The following is a 17,689-nucleotide window of genomic DNA, read 5'->3' on the forward strand; positions in this document are numbered from 1 at the left end:
CATAGCAAAAATTTGCCATTCAAGTACAATCACAATGTTGTGCCATCATCCCCACCATTCATCCCCCAGAAACTGTGTGCACACAAAGGCTGGAGAGCAACCTTAGGTGTTACTGCTCAGGTTACATACCTTGTTTTTGAATCAAGATTTAACACTGGCCTAGAACTCACTGATTGGCCTGTCTGGTCAGCGGGGATCTGACTAGCTCCACCTTTTCAATTCTGGGATTACAAAGACAGATATTATGAATGGCCTTGTTAAATATTTTATATGTATGGGTGTTTTGCCTGCATGGATATCTGTGCCCCACATTCATGCGGTGCCTGCAGAGGCCAGAAAGGGTTGTGGGTCCTCTGGAACTGGAGTTATAGATAGTTATGAACCACCATGTAGGTGCTGGGAATTGAACCCTGGTCCTCTAGTATAGCAGCTAGTGCTCTTAGCCACTGAGCCATCTCTACAGCCCCATACCTGTGGCTTTCTTTTCTTCTTTTTTTTTAATATTTATTATAAATTTATTTTTTAATTATTGGTACTCCATCTTTACACACACCAGAAGATCCCACTCATCAGATCCCATTACAGATAGTTGTGAGTCACCATGTAGCTGCTGGGAATTGAACTCAGGACCTCTGGAAGAACAGTCAGTGCTCTTAACCACCAAGCCATCTCTCCAGCCCCTGTGGCTTTCTATGTGGGTTCTAGAGACCAAACTCAAGTGCTTGTTTTTGCAGCAAGCACTTTATCGACTGACCTATCTCTTGAGCCCTCAGAATTTTTCATTTTGCAAAACTTTCTGTACCCTCTCCTGGCGTTCCTTGGTTGGTTTTGTGCTCTCAGCCCACCCAGACATCCATTGAGTATCTGCAGGTCAAGATCCATGAGGTAAACAGCCTTCTTCCTTAGGTCAGCTTCTTATCAAAGGCAACTTTAAGGGGCACATTCATTATCTTATTACTCAGCTCAAGTACACTGATGGCCCATCTGTAACCTCTAACCAAAATGCTGCTTCGAGAGGAGGCGTCAACTTAAGCTGAGTTCCTCTGAGAGTGTGTAAGACAGGACAAATTGTGCTGCAGCTTCCTTATTTGCAGAGGCAGGGGCAATCACACTGACTACCTCAGATGCTCTCTTGAGAAATATTTTTAAAGTTTTGTTATTTTTTATTTTATGTGTATTTGCCTGCATGTTGCCTGGTGCCCACAGAAGCCAGAAGAGGGTGTCAGATCCCCAGAACTGAAGTTACAGATGGTTGTAAGGACCATGTGGGTGCTAGGAGCTGAACCCAGGTCCTCTGAAGAACAGTCAGTGCTCTGAACCACCGTACCATCTCTCCAGATCCATTTTTTAAATCATCCCTAGTACAGCGTAGTGTGTGAATGTCAGAGGTCATTAGCATTAAGTAACTGACTGACTGCATGAATGTTTTGTGTCTAGGTCTGTCCATATAGTTTCCACTAGTATAAAAAGAAACATGGCTACCTGACAAAATCTTTAGCTGTGCAGCTAGGGATCCTTGTAGAGGAAGGTGTTTTAGAAGAGCTGTGTCCTCTGATCCAGAGAGGTGGATGTTTTATTTTGGTTGAAAACACATCTGAAAGTATCCACACACCAAGATCCAAACTTGTGCTTGACAAGTCATGTCCTTGTGTTCTGCTTAATATCTGATGGTTCCACAAAGGGCTCCTGATCTGATCTCACTAATAAACAGTACATGAAGAAGTGTAGGCATGTATTCTACCTAAACAGGAAAAAGTCAGATTTCAGCTCCATGCCAAAACTATGGATAGTTGCAGAAGTATGTTTTTGTTCAGGGCAAGAAAGTCAACCTTGGCAATGGCTTTCCTTGGCAGTACTCTAAGTCTGACGCATCAATACTAACATTTCAGTAGAACCAAAGTCCTCAAAATGTCACCAGGAATATGACAGCCTTGCTGCATCCCCAAAGATGAAACCCAAGTGTCTGTGCTTGTTCTGGCATTTTATCTGCAAGTGCAGTCCAGAGGTGGAAGTGATGCCTGAGGCTTAGGAGAGGTCCTGACCAACAGCCTCAATGGTCTAAGAGTCAACTGTTTCAACTGGCAACTGGCACCCACCTGATTAAAAAGGCTTGGAGTACCCACAAATCACAAGGAACAGGGGAACCGATCTCACAGGCAATAAAGCAGAAGAATAAGGCAGATAGAATAAGATGTAGCTCAGCTGGTAGAGGACTACCTAGCATGTATAAGGCCCTAGGTTTGAGACCCAGCACCCTACAGCCCGAGTAGACATCTGTAATCAATCACGTGGAAGGAAGGGACAGGAGGAAGTTCAAGGTCATCCTCAGGTACATAGAGAATTCAACAGAGAATGGTCCAGCCTGGATTAGAGATCCTGTCACAGTAACCACCACACAGTTGGCACTAAACGAAGAGCTTAGAAACAGCCTAGAAGCCACAGTTTGAACACCTGGTTCATGACAGCAGTAGCACTGTGCAGCAAGAGGGAAGAGGATCCTTTTAATATGTGATACTGGTCCAACTGGATAGCCACATGAGGAAACAAGAACACAATTGATTCCTCACCCCACACATTCATAAAGGCACCAACTCTAGACAGAGCCCCAGGTTTTAGTGTAAAACATTACATGACTTTAGAGGCTAATTTAGGAGACCACCTTCCTAATCCCAGAGGAGGGAAGGTTGCTTAACATAGAAGGTTCTGTTCATTGGTGTTAGGTCTGGTGGTATAGGCTTGTGATCCCAGCCACTTGGGAAGCTAAGGGAAGAGGATCACATCAAGGCCTGCCTGGACTACATAGTGAATTCATGGCCAACTGAGGCACCTTAGTGAGGTCTCAAATTTTGAAAAGAATACTGGGATTTAACTAAGTGGTATGCATGAAGTACACACACACACACACACACACACACACACACACTACCCCCTTTCACCCTCCCCAACACACTCCCCACACTTGTGCATGCACTGTTTAAGGGCATGCTCCATAAAGTCAAATACTTTGAAACTAAGAACTCCTGCTCAACAACTGACAATTAAGAGGAAGCAAAGTGGGCTGTGGTCCAGTGGTTAGAGCACACACAGAAGACCTGGGTTTTCATACTTAAGAGCAGGCTCCGTGCCCAGCAGTGGCTAAGACAAATGAACTCAACAGCACTTTTAGAGGTTTTTGTCTCATAATGCTTTGCTAGGCATTTTTCCACCTTACATGTCTTTTGCTTATATATAATAGTTTCCAGTTTTATGTTTTTATAAAATTTCTCTGTGTGTGTGTGTATCAGCCTCTGAATGTGTTTCGTATACCTTTTCTTTGGCACTCTCCCCTGCCCCCATTTGTTTGTTCCATCCTATTCTGGTTTGTTTTTATTGTTATTGTTGTTGATCCACAGGCAGCAGAAGGAGACTGTGTACACTGGGTGTAGCTTCAGGATATATGATGATCTCAAAGCCTGCCCCCACAGTGACATACCTACTCCAACAAGGCCACAGCTCCTAACTGTGCCACTCCTTATGGCCAAGGACTCACACACATGAGTCTATGGGGGCCATTCTATCAAACCACCACGGGCCCCCATAGATTTATTCATATGTTCAAATGCTTGGTTCCCAGCTGGTGGAAGTGTTTGGAAAGGATTAGGAGGTGTGACTAATGGAGATGGTGTGTCACTGTGGGCAGGCTCTGAGATTTCAAAAGCACATGGCATTCCCAGTTTGTTCTCTCCCTGCCTTAGTCTTGTAGATCAAGAAGAAGCTCTTAGATACTGCTTTAGCACTATGCCCATGCTCCCAGCCATGATGATTAGACTCGCCCTCTGAAACTGTGTAAGCCCCAATAATTGTTTTCTTTTATGAGTTGCCTTGTTCATGGTGTTTTGTCACAGCAATAGAAAAGTAACCAAGACACTGCGCTTTAAAGATCCAAGGTACTTCCCTAAGCACCACCTTGGGGATCAAGCCTTGACATGTGCGTCTTTGGAGGACATACCTCCAAACCAAAGCATATAGCATATGCTTTCAGCATTGTTTGATTGTCCCCAAGGGTGTTGGAAGCTTGATCCTCAGTGTGATGTTGGAAAGTGGTAGAACCTTTAAGAGGTGGGCCTCGTTCAAGGTAATTATGTCACTGGGGACACTGCCCTTGGAAGTAACTGATATTATTTTTGTTGTTGTTTTTGTTTTTTGAGACAGTTTCTCTGTGTAGCCCCGTCTGAGCTGGAACTTGCTCTGTAGACCAGGCTGGCCTCAAATTCACAGAGACCCACCTGCTTCTCGAGTGCTGGGCCTGCAGGAGTGCACCATCACCACCTGGCAACTGATGGAATTCTCACAGGGTCACAGCTAATTTTCTATTGACTAGACTGCTATAAAAGCGCAAGGCTGGACCATTCCTGTTCTCTTGATTCCTGTTCATGCTGTGGCTTTTCATTTGTGCATGTGTTCCCTCCCTGTACATCTACCATGATGTACCATATGTGACAGAGCCGAGGTCACCCCCATCAAAGCTGAGCAGAATCTAACCTCTAGACAAATATTTGGAAAAACTCTTTTCTTTACAAATGTTAACCCAACTTCAGACTTTTGCTATAGTGATGGAAAACAGACTAATACAGACGGGGTAATGCTGGAGGATCAGCTGCTTCTATGAGGACCTTCAGCCACTTTTTCTGGCAACTCTTCAACAAGACAGACAAGGGTGACCCTAAGGGGAGGATTTTCCTGCCTAGAAAACAAATTGGAACATAATATCACTAGCTGTGGCTTAGCAATAAAAGAAGCCAGAGGCAACCCTAGGCTCTAGGGTCTGAAGTTCTGCTGGGGACAAATTCATCAAAACAAACATAATTTCTTGCAGTTGGGACAAGACTGGCCATCACTCTTGTTTTGGTTGGTGCTATATGTTTTACCCAGGTTGGCAGGGAACCATAGGATCCACAGCTGTATCTGCTCTCGGCTTTTAGTAGGTATTCCTGGGAAGAAGTTTCCCATCACAGAGGAAGAAAAACAAATACTTGAAAAGCAAACAAGTCCTCGGCTGTTCTCAGACCTAAACGATACCGCATGCTCTGCTTTTTCCAGCTTACAGTTTAACATTAAAATAACAGGCTTGCATTCCTCAAATATCTCCACTGCTGCTCTCATTCCTACTCCTTGAAAAGGCATCAGCTGCTGTCACTTGGAGGCATTGCCACGCTAGCCATCACTGCTGATTGCTTTCCGTGCAGTGTGACTATTAGTCTAGGAGGCTCCTCTAGGGTGCAAGGATGCTAGTGAAACAGGAGCCACAGCTGAAGCGTAGCGTCTAATGAGGGCAGTGGGTGCGCACATGCACAGGCACACGTGTGTTGGAGGGAGAAATCAGAGAGGGGCACTTTATAAAAACCAACGAGAGATTTTTTTTTTTCCTTGAGTTAATTTTGTATCCAGCCATGTTGCTGAAGGTGTTTATCAGCTGTAGGAGTTCCCTGGCAGAATTTTTGGGGTCACTCATATATACTATCATATCATCTGCAAATAGTGATAGTTTGACTTCTTCCTTTCCAAACTGAATCTCCTTGATCTCCTTTAGTTGTCTTACTGCTCTAGCAAGGATTTCAAGAACTATGTTGAAGAGATATGGAGAGAGTGGGCAGCCTTGCCTTCCAGAAGCAGAAAGCCACACATGGTATATACTCACTTATAAGTGGATATTAGACATAATATAAGATAATCATACTAAAATCTGTACACCTAAAGAAGCTAAGCAAGAAGGAGAACCCTGGGTAAGATGCTTAATCTTCATTCAGAAAGGCAAATGGGATAGACATCAGAAGAAGGTGAAAATAAGGAACAAGACGGAGCCTACCACAGAAGGCCTCTGAAAGACTCTAACCAGCAGGATATTAAAGCAAAGGCTGAGACTTATAGCCAAACTTTGAGCACAGTGCAGGGAATCTTATGAGAGAAGGGGGAGCTAGAAAGACCTGGAAGGATCTAGAGCTCCACAAAGAACAACAGAACCAAAAAATCTGGGCCTAGTGATCTTTTCTGAGACTGATACTCTAATCAAGGACCATGCATAGAGATAACCTGGCCCCCCTGAACAGAGGTAGCCCATGGCAGCTCAGTCTTCAAATGGGCTCCCTAATAAAGGGATCAGGGGCTGTCTCTGACATGAACTCAGTGGCTGGCTCTTTGATTACCTCCCCCTGAGGGGAGATCAGCCTGACCAGGCCACAGAGGAAGACTATGAAAGACAGTCCCGATGAGACCTGATAGGCTAGGGTCAGACAGAAGGGGAGGAGGTCCTTCACTATCAGTGGATTGGGGAAGGGGCATGGGAGGAAATAAGGGAGGGATAGAGGGAGGGTGGAATAGGGAGGGAATGAGGACGGGGCTACAGCTGGGATACAAAGTGAATAAACTGTAATAAATAAAAAAATTATATTAAAAAAATAAAATAAAAAGTGAAAAAAAAAAGACAGATGAGAGAGCTCAAGCACAACTGATCACACACTTTACTACTTCATCAAGTTGGAGAAAGAACTGAACACTTTTACAAGTAATTTAACCACTTTGAGATTCTATGGGCTAAACATTGTGGGATAAAATTTGGAAACACACAGGTGCCACAAGAGCCGGTTTGAGACATGCCAGAAGAAAAACTGCAGCAAATCTCTTTAGTTCACTCTGCAAACAGCTGAGCCCACAAAAGAAATCTCCAGTCACAAGTTTCCTGGATCATGAGGCGACGTGGAGAAGTGCCCTTTCCTTGAAGACAAAGAAATGTTTGTAGTGGAAATGTGTGAACCAGTTTTCCATGGAGAGTTTCTGAAAAAGCACTGATTAAAAGCACCAGGAGAGGATGAGGCAAGGGAGATCAAGCCAGAGCTGACCTATTTAAATGCTACTGCTGCACTTCTGAAAACAGAGAGAAAGTAAGGCACATTTCTTCCCTTCTCCCCCTGCCTCTCTACCCGAAAGCTGTCCCAACCCTGTTACTGGATCTGCAGCCGTGTAGGCACTTAGAACCTTCCAGCCTGCAGGAGTGTTTACTATTTCTGGCCTCTGTGTACTGGTAACTAAGCTCCACTGAGGATGAAATGGTAACCCAGTAGCCCGGACGACAATGTTCTCCACAAAGCCTAACCACCACAGCATGGAGTCCATGAATCCCACATCTCTGGGCTCAATAAAAATATGACTCAGAGGACAGATGTGACGAGGGATAGGCAGGCTCAGCCTCTGGCTGCTTGTGATGATAATTCTTACAGTGTGTATACGTACTGATTAACTTATTCAAGGAATTGTATTTCCTAGGTACTAAACTTAGGCTCAGAGAGCTCAAGTATCCTGATCCAAGTTACAGAATAATCACCCAGAGTTGGTTGTTGCCTCAGAGATAAAGGACAAACAGGCTTTCAAGCAATGCTTCCCACATTCCAGCCACTGGAGTTTCACAGTTTTGTCACAGCCAAGTGTATTGGTGTTAGTATTTACTTAATATTTTTCTTGAAAGCTATTAAAATATTCACCTGCCTTCTTGGTACACTGTGTGTTCCAGGGAACACGGTGGGGAAGAACTGATGAGGGTGACCTGAGCTGGGGAAGGGTAACGAGGCAACAGCCTGCTTTTAAGCATTGGAGGAGGGGTAAACGGGAGTAACAGAGATTCTCTGTCCTCCTTGAGTGTCCAGGAAGCTCTCACATTTGACAAACTGGAAAGGAGGAGAGTGAGGTTCGTTCGAGAATTCCACAGTAGGATGACTTACATAAAATTTTCTGGGTACTCGCTCAGGGCCATGTCGATGATGTTGAGAGCGTCATGGTAGTGCTTCTGGGCTGACAGCAGGAGAGCAAGGAGGTGCAGGGAGTTGGCATCGTCACCTTGGAGCTGAAGAGCTTGGCGGACGTATCCTAGAGCTTCTGGTATCTGGTTTAAAACAAAACCAAAAAGAATGTTTAGACACAGCCACACAGGAGGCCATGGCTCTATCTGGTTCCCTGTGAGCTGCACCACCACATGCTGCGTCCACATTTTCAGGATCGTCTAAATGGCAGCCTCAGGATGCTGGCCAAGAGAGCACCTCCTACCAAGGGACCAGGAGAGACCCCACTTAACTGCCCACCACGACTTTTCCATCTCTCTAAATCAACACTTTCTCACTTTTGTTCCCCACAGAACGGACGTGCTTTGATTTTGTCTAAGATGGTTTCAGTGTAAACGGAGACACAGACAAGCTACCAGGGGTTCTTTATGGAATTAAACTGCCTTAGCTGAACCATTCTCCCTCTTCAGAATATTATTGAAATTAAAATACTTCATAAGCCATGAGACCTTTAGCAGAGCTTTCTAAGGACCAGCTGTCTGGATCTCCACTGGACATGAAGGAAATATGCAAACAAACAAACAAAACCCCACACCTTTCTAAACTATAACCCAAAGTAACTGCATGCAAGAAACAAATTACAGGATTACTTGCAAAGCAGATGTATCCAAATCCAAGCAAGTCCAGACACAACCTTGACCATAAATGCGACAGCTGCTCAACAAGTTCTTGTGGATGTGGTACATACATGTGTGCTTGCCTGTGGATGTGCATGCAGAGGCCAGGGGTTGGCACGGGTTGTCTTCTCCACCCTCTCCACCTTCTTTTTGAGGCAAGGTCTCTCAGTGAGCCCAGAGCTCCCAGGATCTGCCTGTGTCTGCACTACAGTGCTGTGCTTACTGATATGTCACTGTACCTGGCTGTCCCCTGAGTGCCAAGGAGCAGCACCTTACCCACTGAGTCATCCTCCCATGTCTTCCTCATGACATGTTCTTTAAAAGCATGCAGCCCAGGATTACATGTTCAGTAGACATTTGAGTACTTTAGGTCTCACAGATTCGATAGAAAGGAGAATCTTGAGTTGGATTTCAAAACAGAGCTGGGGACAGAAGCACTCTGACACATCTACCCAGGGGACTGCTGTGTGGCCTCCAGCTCTACCCTTTAGCTCTCCTACCTCTTCCCAAGTCAGGAACCTCTGCCCTTAGGGGAATCTATGACTTCTTTTTCTAAAGCCTCCTTGTTTTCATGGGCCTACCCCTTAAGTGCCGGCTATGGAGGCCTTCTTTGGAACCCCAGAGTCACAGCTGTTAGAGTTGGCCACAGGCTTCACTGGCAGGGAGAAAGCTGAAGTACAGAGGGGTAAGATGCTTGAGTATGAAAATGGGGTGACTCTGGCTGTTCTGATCCCTCTCTGCCCTCTCCAGGAGGGTCACTACCTCTGTCCCAGGTAACAAGGACACACTTACTTAGAGCCTGGGTGCTTTAACACTGCATTCCTACAATGGACTTGTGGATTGGACTGTTATCTGTAAGACTCCATCTACTTATCCCCTCTCTGGGGCGTCAACCTCCTATGTGACCATCACTCAGCCTGAAGTAGGGAGGCAAAGGCAGCCATCCTCATGGTGCTGGTTTTCAGGGATGGCCAAATATTTAGTGACAGAATTGGGCTCAAAATGATGTCTTTAGAGGAGAGTGGATTGAGGGGTTCAGAGCTAGCTCCTTCATTCAAAAAGTCTTGCTATCAAACACATACCAGGCATTTTTTTCGAGTGTTAAGGCAATGACAATGGCAGGCATGGGTCCCTTCCTCCTGCAACCTCAAGTGAAAAGGACTGATACTATATAAGGAAGGGTTTCATGAGGAGGTGCAAAGAAAGCAGATGCTTAGTGTTCAGCCTGCCTCTGGTACAGCAGCAGCTCCTGGTCAATCCAGCTGTGAGCCATATTCCATCAGCATGACAAACCTTTCTAGGCAGGCATGTTGGTTATCTCTGTTCCCAGGCTGCCAATGGGAGCCACTTGTTAACACTATTTTGAAGCAACTGAGAAGGGTAATGCACTCCTTGGCCCAGCCTATAGGGAATGACGCATCTCAGGAGCCAACCTCTGATTCACCCTTCCGTTTGTACTCAGGAACGTGCTGGGGTCACCACCCAGGTCTTGCACCTAGTGAGCTGGCAAGCATATGGCTGCAGCTTCTAGAACAGATGGGAGGGAGTAGGGATACTTGAATATGAAAGGCAACTCAAGATGGCTCTGGGAAGATGAAGGCCAGAAGGCTTGGCTTTCTAGTGAGAACATGCAACACTGTGAATGTTCATATCATCTGTATCAACATCTATTTTAAAGGGTCTATCGTCTCTTGTTGATGCCTTCTAGCATTTTCCAGTTAAGCATAGCTGCCTTTGTGACAATCAGGCTCCAACCAGTGGTTAAATCCCCACCATGAAGCTCAGCACTGGGTCCCACCCCCCTGTCCCTGTTAGCAAAGGCCAAAGGATCTTTGGTGACCCATAGAGTCAGGGTACATGCCTTGTCCTGCACTCATCTGACCCCAAACTGGATCCTCTAGATTTGTGGATTTATTCTCAAGAATAGATAATAGAAGCCTAGGTCTTCTATCTTCACAGCACAAGCTTATACTGAATTGAGCCCCAAGGTCTTTTCTGAGAGGAGCTGGCTTCCCCTGAGAGCAGGGCCCAGCTTCCAAGCCAGCCTCAGTTAAGGGAAGACAGTCTTACAATATCTCCAACTGAAAGACCTGGATGGGGACAGTGTGTACCAGGTTTAGGGGACATTATAAACACTGACCTGTCTGGAGATGGCGAGCTGCAGAGCCAGGTAGAATGCTGTTTGGTGATCTGTAGGTGACAGGCTATGGGCCCTGAAAAAGTATTCACCACTATTAGAACATTAGGCCGCTGTTACTTGCCCTATCACAAGTTGCATATTAAAGTCAAAGCCACATTTGACTTCAAATGTGAACATGGTTGAACAAGCTGAACATAGTTCAGCTGAGCTACATACCATTTCATTAGCCTTCTTCAATACCAATGAATGTTACACATTCTAACCATGATACACAGATACAAAATGGCCGCCGAGGTTCCCAGACGGTGAAGGAGCCTAGAGACGAGGAAACCACAGGCCACAGAGCCTGGCTTCTTCAGCAGATTCTTCCCTTAGCTGAACAGAAACCCACGTGTCATGCTGGGTCACATAAAACCAAATGTGCAGGCTTTAAGCCCTGAAGAAGTTTTCACTCTTTTTCAGTATAAACCCTTGGCCAGACAATGGCTACTTTGGTTAAGTTTGGTGTGGCTTTAACGCTACTTCATCCAAATTTCTGGATTTCAGAAAAACCATATGAAAATCAAAGACCAACTTTGCTTATAAAATGAGGTTTGGGTTTTTGTGAACCAGAAGGAGAAAAGAAAGACACCCATTCATTCTATGAGGATTCTACTAAATTCTATGCAATTTACTAATTGTGTTCCTATAACTATGTTGTGTGCCGGTATGGTAGGACACTAGGCTTGGCTCCTCTAACTGGCCTTGCTGCCGGATGCAAAGAGGCTGCATTGGCTGCCTAACAGATTGCAAAAGTGATCTTTTTCAGCTTTTATGTGAAAGTTAAAATTGCTTTTCATCAGAAGCAATTCAAAATGTGACAGTGTACAGGACCTACTTTTGCGTTTAACAGTCTGGTAGGAAGAGAAAAACAAATTTACATAGGTTAAAGGGACCATGGAACAGACTAATTACAAACCGTGGGTCCCGGAGAGCAAACAACCATCTCTGACAACATTCTGTGATCAAAGAAGGAACTTCTACCAGCAGAAAGCAGATTCAAGATGAAACAGAAAGCTAAATCATCATGGCGTCATCTGTGACCAACTTGCCAAAGTTTTCCATAGATATAAGGCCTTTTAGTTAACTGTCAGTCTTCCCTGGGAAAAGAAAAAGGTCTTCTAATATGTGCAACCTAGAAAACATGTCATCCATGAACTTGGGCATTGTTTGGGCAAATGCCATGTGTGCAGGACTGGGGTTTGCCCTTTTCTTAATCTTCTGATTTACTTAAAAATTGTTATTATTTGTGTGTGTGTGTATGTTGTGTGTGTACATATGTGCAGGTAAGCTTGCCTGTGCATGTATATCTGGAGGACAGAGTACCTGTTTCTTTCTTTCTCTCCCTCCTCCCCCCACTTCCTCCTTTTCTTTTTTAGTTGCGGCCTGGTGTCTCCCTGAACCTGTGGCTCAAAGTTCTGACTAGATTAACTGGCCAGTGAGCCACAGGGTCCCACCTTTCTCTGCCTTGTCTGCACTGGAAATAAGGACATAAATCGCCACACCCAGCTTTTATGCAGGTGCTGGGAATCAAACTCAGATTCTCAAGCTTGTGCAGTGAGCATTTTACCCACGAATCCCATGGCTTCTTTTGTTAATATTAAGAGCAAAACAAACTCACTCCTGAGGAATCTTCACTAGCAGCCTAGCTATAAGCCACAACCTCTAGACTTTTCTGCCCTGCATGTAGAGGTGGAGGCAGAGAATTGTGTCTTCACTGCATGGTGGCTTGTATGATTCGTAAGCACTGGCTCTCCATGCATTTGCACATGAGAGGATTTTTCTTCCGTGTTTGTAAGTGAGGTAAAAAGTTATGGTTTCTGTCTTTCCTAATTATCCATTGAAAATGAGTCCAAAATTGGTTATAAAAAACATTTTATTATATAGAGTAATTTATTTTATCTCATCTTCTTTCAAAAATAATAAAGCAAGGTTTCAACTGCCATCAAAAATAGTTTGTCAGAACTATACTTTTTCTTCAGCCCAGTTTGTATTTTTCCACAAATTAAGTTAAATCATGGTTGCCTCTATCCAGTGCCAACTAAGTGAGAAGCTGGCAGATGACCTGGAGAATTCAGTGTGGATGATTTTTTAGTTATGGCAAAGGCCCCACTCTGGTCTCAACAAAGGATTGTGAACCACTAACCAAAGGCCTGTAAAAGAAACAAATTAGAAGTGCTAGCAATTTCTAGGGTGCCTTACAGTGACTTCTAAAGAATTTCCAATGAGGCTAACAATGAGAATCCAACTGCCAATTTCTAATGAAGTGAACCCTAAAGCATGCATAGTTTAACTGCCTTGTTTGGGAAATTTTGCAAAATGAATTGAACAGAAGGGCTACTTTATGGAGAAAAAAGAAAAGAAAAAAGGGGGGTTAGGTGGGAAAAACCAAATGAAGCAAGAAAAATTAAGTGGGGTTTGCCCCTGTAGATGCCACATGCCTTGTTACAGTTGTGTTGGACAGCTCATGCAGCTAAGCTTCCTGGGACAAGGGCCGTTTCATATCTTACTGCTAACACAGTCAACGAAAACCAGTGTTCATGCAGCTGCCAGCCTGAAAATTCTGCACGACTCTGAGGCAGCTCCACCAGCCATCCTTCTGCAGGAGCATCTGGCCAGGTTGCAAAAGAAAATTTAGACAACTAAAAATTCCACCACAGGATGCTCATTGCGCTTCTTTATTGGCAAAGCACCTATATCTTAACTAATTCAATTCTTCCCCCATGAAAAAAGAGGTTACCCATATGTCCATCCATCCTCCCACCTGCCTACCTACCCATCTTTCTACCCACCCACCCACACTCTCCCATCTATCCACCAACCCAGCTACCTCTTTATTTACCTACTCTCCCTTTTATCCACATACTCTTCCATCCATCCATCCACCCACCCACCTACCCACCCACCTATCCACTAATCCAGCCACCTACCCATCCTTCAGCTCACCTGCTTATTGACTTAACCTTTCTCCCATCTACTAATCCACCTACCCACTCCTACCCCTTCATCCATTTATCTATCCCTCTATATTCTGTAGTACTCACAGTACTTACTCTGAAGAATAAGTCTGGGGCTCTAGGGAGTCTGGAGATGAATAATACAAGTGCCTTTCCTTAAGGAGTTCTTCCCGCCCCATAAGAAGGGAAGACCCAAAATGATCATCACGGTGTAATGGATACAGTGGCCAGACAGAGACATACTGGGTTGCTGTTGGAATATGGATGACTCAGACTATCTGGCTAGACCCCACACATCCAGCACATCCCTAAATTCCAGCTCCAACACTGTCTGGAACTGAGCCAAGAATATAGGCAACGTTGATCAGTTTTGATTCTGCCTTATAAAGCACAGGTCTCAAGGCAATGATGGTTACAATTTATGAAGTAATTACCATAAGCATCTTACCTAAGAATACCCAGAAAAGGAGGCAAAAGCAGAAATGGAACGGGGGACTGTGAGATGCCAAGGCTTGGTCTTTATACCAACACCCTGCTGCCTTGTTTGGCTAATTTTTCTAAGTCCCTTTCACTTCTGATTACAATGGGCACAGAATTCCTGAATGCACATTGGTTAAATCAGGGCTCTTTCACTAGTTATTCACATTAAGATGTCCAGGTGGCTTTAGCACTGAAAGCTCTGCATTCCAGGGACAGCTCAGCCCCAATCTACCATCTTCTTCATGCAAAACAACCACATGTAAGCCTAAGCTAAGGGGAGAGGAGATAACAAAGCGAGGCTGCACAGCCCATGCCACTCTGAGTGGTAAACACAGGTGATGTAATGCCACTGCCTCCCCCGAGAGCAGTGTTTACTAGGGCACTCATGACACATGCTGTCAGGACCTTTGGGGCTGCCTTTCTCAATAGGATGTGAAAGTTCACTGAAGCAACAGCTTATGACACTGCACACAATGGTGCTTTTCTTGACCATACTTTTGTTCAACATGAACTAGTTGAGGTGACTGGGTTATGAGGAAGAACAGCTGATAACATCCGGATAAAGTTGTACCGCTTTGAAACATTCAGACATTGCCCCTTTGAGTGTCCCAGAGAACAAATCTTCCCAAATTCTGCCTCTAGTTATGCTTAAGACTTCATGCCCATAGGCTGTATCTGCAAACCTGTCCCTCTTTTAAATGTACCACTTTTTTTTTTAAACAAAACAAATGAACAACAAAACCAGAAGCAAACTGAAAGTATAAACAGAACTTTGGGGGGAATTATATAAAATACATAGTAGAAAAACATTTCTCACCCAAGCGGTTTTAAATGATCTATTTTCAGTTAAGAAGTAATAAAACCTTTCTTATTTACTTAAAATCTTTTCTTTAAAGCTTTTTATTAGGTCTCCAATTCACTAAAATAGTCAATGTTCACTTGAAACAAAATCATTGTTCATTTGAAAAACAGTCTGTATTTCACACAAAACTAATTTAGGTTAGCCTTCTGCAATGTAGTCAGTTAGAAGGGTTTGTTGCTTCTTAGTCCTCTTATGAACAAACACGTTAAATCTCTTTGAATTCAAATCTAAGTAGAAAAGGCACAGAAACGAATTCAGGCCGACAGAACAGCTGTTACATAACCCTCAGTTACAGCGGCAGCCCCAGGCAGACCACCATTGTGGATGTTTTCAGAGAACCAGTGAGATGTGCTGACTTAAAGGAAAGCGAAACAGATGTGATGGCTACTTTCTGAGGCATTCGTGTGCAGGTTTGACAAACCAGAACTGGAGAAAGTAAAGCCTGGAATCATTTGAAATGGAAACACTTTCATGCTCTGGGCTGAGAAACACTAATAATAAGAGTGAACCCAGAGACAGGACTGTATGCAGATGTCAACTGGTTGTCAATCAAGAATCAGAGTGGCAAAGTGAAGGAGTTATGAACCAGCCTGCCTGGAAACAGAAATGAGGCAGGGGTACTTTCAAGTAGCAAATCCAAGTGATAATGACTTCATGGAAAATAGCACATGAGCAACATAACAGATCTGCAGCAAGCAACGCTGAGGAAAGGAGCTAACAAAGCTGGCTGGTACAGGGAGATTTTCAAAGGAGTAACTGAGTATTAACATAGTTTTAAGAGATCAACGTAACTCGGGCGTATTTAAAAATAACAGGATCAGTTTCAATTCTGGATTTCACCTTACAGGGCTGTATTTTCAGGGACCAGTTTAATTTTGATAATTTATTATACCCACAGTGAGTAAAATCAAGTCCAAGCAAAACTACCTGCCGTCATGAGATCCCAGCTCTACACTGGTCCAGTCTACATCCCCAGTAACTCCTTTCACTCCTGCGCCTCATCCCCACACTGCGATGCCTTCATTGCTTGTCCTGTCTGTCCAGGTGTGTACAGGAGCTTGGAGATACAGCGTTTGCAATGATAATGCACTGCTCTGTGTTCAAGGAGAGAGACAGTGGCAAGGTGCTGTGGAGCAGGGCAGGGCAGGGCAGGGGGTTTGGGATGGCTGCTAACAGTGTTTCAGACACTTTCAAATCTCTGGCTTCTTCAGCTCTCAATGTAAAAGCCTCCAGCTTGACACGCAGAACAAGCCAGAAAAGAAGGACCTCTTTTCAAGAGGACGGCAAATGCCTTTAATAAAAGAACCATCTCTCTAGTCAACGTGTCTATCTTTCTTGAGCTGAAAGTACTTTATCAGGAATGACTAAAAAGTACCCAAATGGATAAAAAGATTGAAAGTGTAGCCGAACGAGAGATCCTCGGCTTCCAGCTTTGAGGTTTCGTGTTTGCTGCTCAAGACAACATACTCCTGGGGGCAAAACACTGTTTACATAATCTTTAAAAATACCCTGCCTTTCTCATACTCATCATACTCAGTTGTCACTACGTACAGCAAGTGAAAAGATGAACTCCCACTCACCTCTGAAATGCAAGAAGCGCCTTCCTCTGCAGGACCTCCTGCATCCCTCGCAAAGAAGCTGAGAAAAGGGTTCTATTAGTAGGTGGCAGGAGAAGTTGGGGTGGGGAGTGGCAATACTAAACCCACTACAAAAGCCACGTTAGATACCAGGTTCTGAGTGCCTGCTGCACCAGGCACTGTTAGCCCAGTCCCGCCCCCAAGGCTCTTGCGATGATCAGTGGACATCACTGTGGAACAATGTCAATAAGACAGTCTGAGCTTTGTCAGTCCTACATGTCATGCACACAACCAGTTGTATTTCTCTGAGCGTGAATCTAATCTATTGTATCATTGTTACTTTCCCAGCACATTTCTGTTATATGTCAGAGATCCTTCGGCACTGAGCGGCTATGACCTTGGGGCAAGAACTCTGGCTTGATGCTAGTTTAATTCATGCTGGCCAATGGCCAGGATTTTAGCACCTTGATGTCAACATAAAGAATGGCCAAAACCCAACATGGGTGTAAGAATATCAGATAACAGGAGTGAGGCCTCCCTGCTGTGAGAAAATACTTTCCTGTAAAGAAGAAGAGAAAGGGCTCCCTTACTGCCCACCCAGAAACAAAAAGGGCACTTTTTTTTTTTTTTTTTACTGGAGTCAGGAATAGTCCTGAGGGGTCTGTCTGTAGTTGCACTGCGGGAGGTCCTTATCTAATTGCTGCACAAGGGCAGCTCCTGGCAGCCAGGAAATTAGCAGTTGGAAGCTGCCCACAAGGCTGGACATAGCTGGACCAGGGCTACTCAGAACCTCAGCTGATCTACGGAGAACCTCTGCTTGACTCAACTGAAGTTCCAGTGCTCTAAGAGGCTGAGGAGAGTGCACTTGTTCTAAAGGCTGTTTAGGGGTAGAGGCTGGATCGAGAATGTAGCTGGGTAAGTCTATGACACTCAGACTTTTCCTGAACGTCGAGATTTGAAGACGTGCTGAGCATAGCCAATATAACCTATGTACATGAAAAAAATTGCCAGAAATCCAGTATCGAGAAGCAATTGACATGCCAAAAATGCAGCATTTTAGGGTAGAGAAAAGAAAGATTTGGGTTAATTTATAGGAATCACAGTGGTACTCTGCTCTACTGTGATTGACAGGGCAGTAGAAGGACTTCC

At 44.5% G+C, this 17,689-nt stretch overlaps 1 protein-coding gene across 7 annotated transcripts in view; it reads right to left on the bottom strand.

Moving 5' to 3' along the window:
* Ttc7b (tetratricopeptide repeat domain 7B) overlaps positions 1-17,689 on the bottom strand; it is a 200,139-nt gene that overhangs the window by 63,882 nt on the left and 118,568 nt on the right. For all 7 annotated transcript variants that reach the window (XM_060388045.1, XM_060388042.1, XM_060388040.1 and 4 more), the window contains 3 exons: positions 16,544-16,601; positions 10,626-10,698; positions 7,752-7,912 (listed from right to left, as the gene is read on the bottom strand). In XM_060388045.1, coding sequence (XP_060244028.1) covers positions 7,752-7,912; positions 10,626-10,698; positions 16,544-16,601 — 292 coding nt within the window. The remainder of the gene's footprint in view (positions 1-7,751; positions 7,913-10,625; positions 10,699-16,543; positions 16,602-17,689) is intronic.

The sequence above is a fragment of the Meriones unguiculatus genome, chromosome 7, assembly GCF_030254825.1.
Source record: "Meriones unguiculatus strain TT.TT164.6M chromosome 7, Bangor_MerUng_6.1, whole genome shotgun sequence".
NCBI lineage: Eukaryota > Metazoa > Chordata > Mammalia > Rodentia > Muridae > Meriones > Meriones unguiculatus.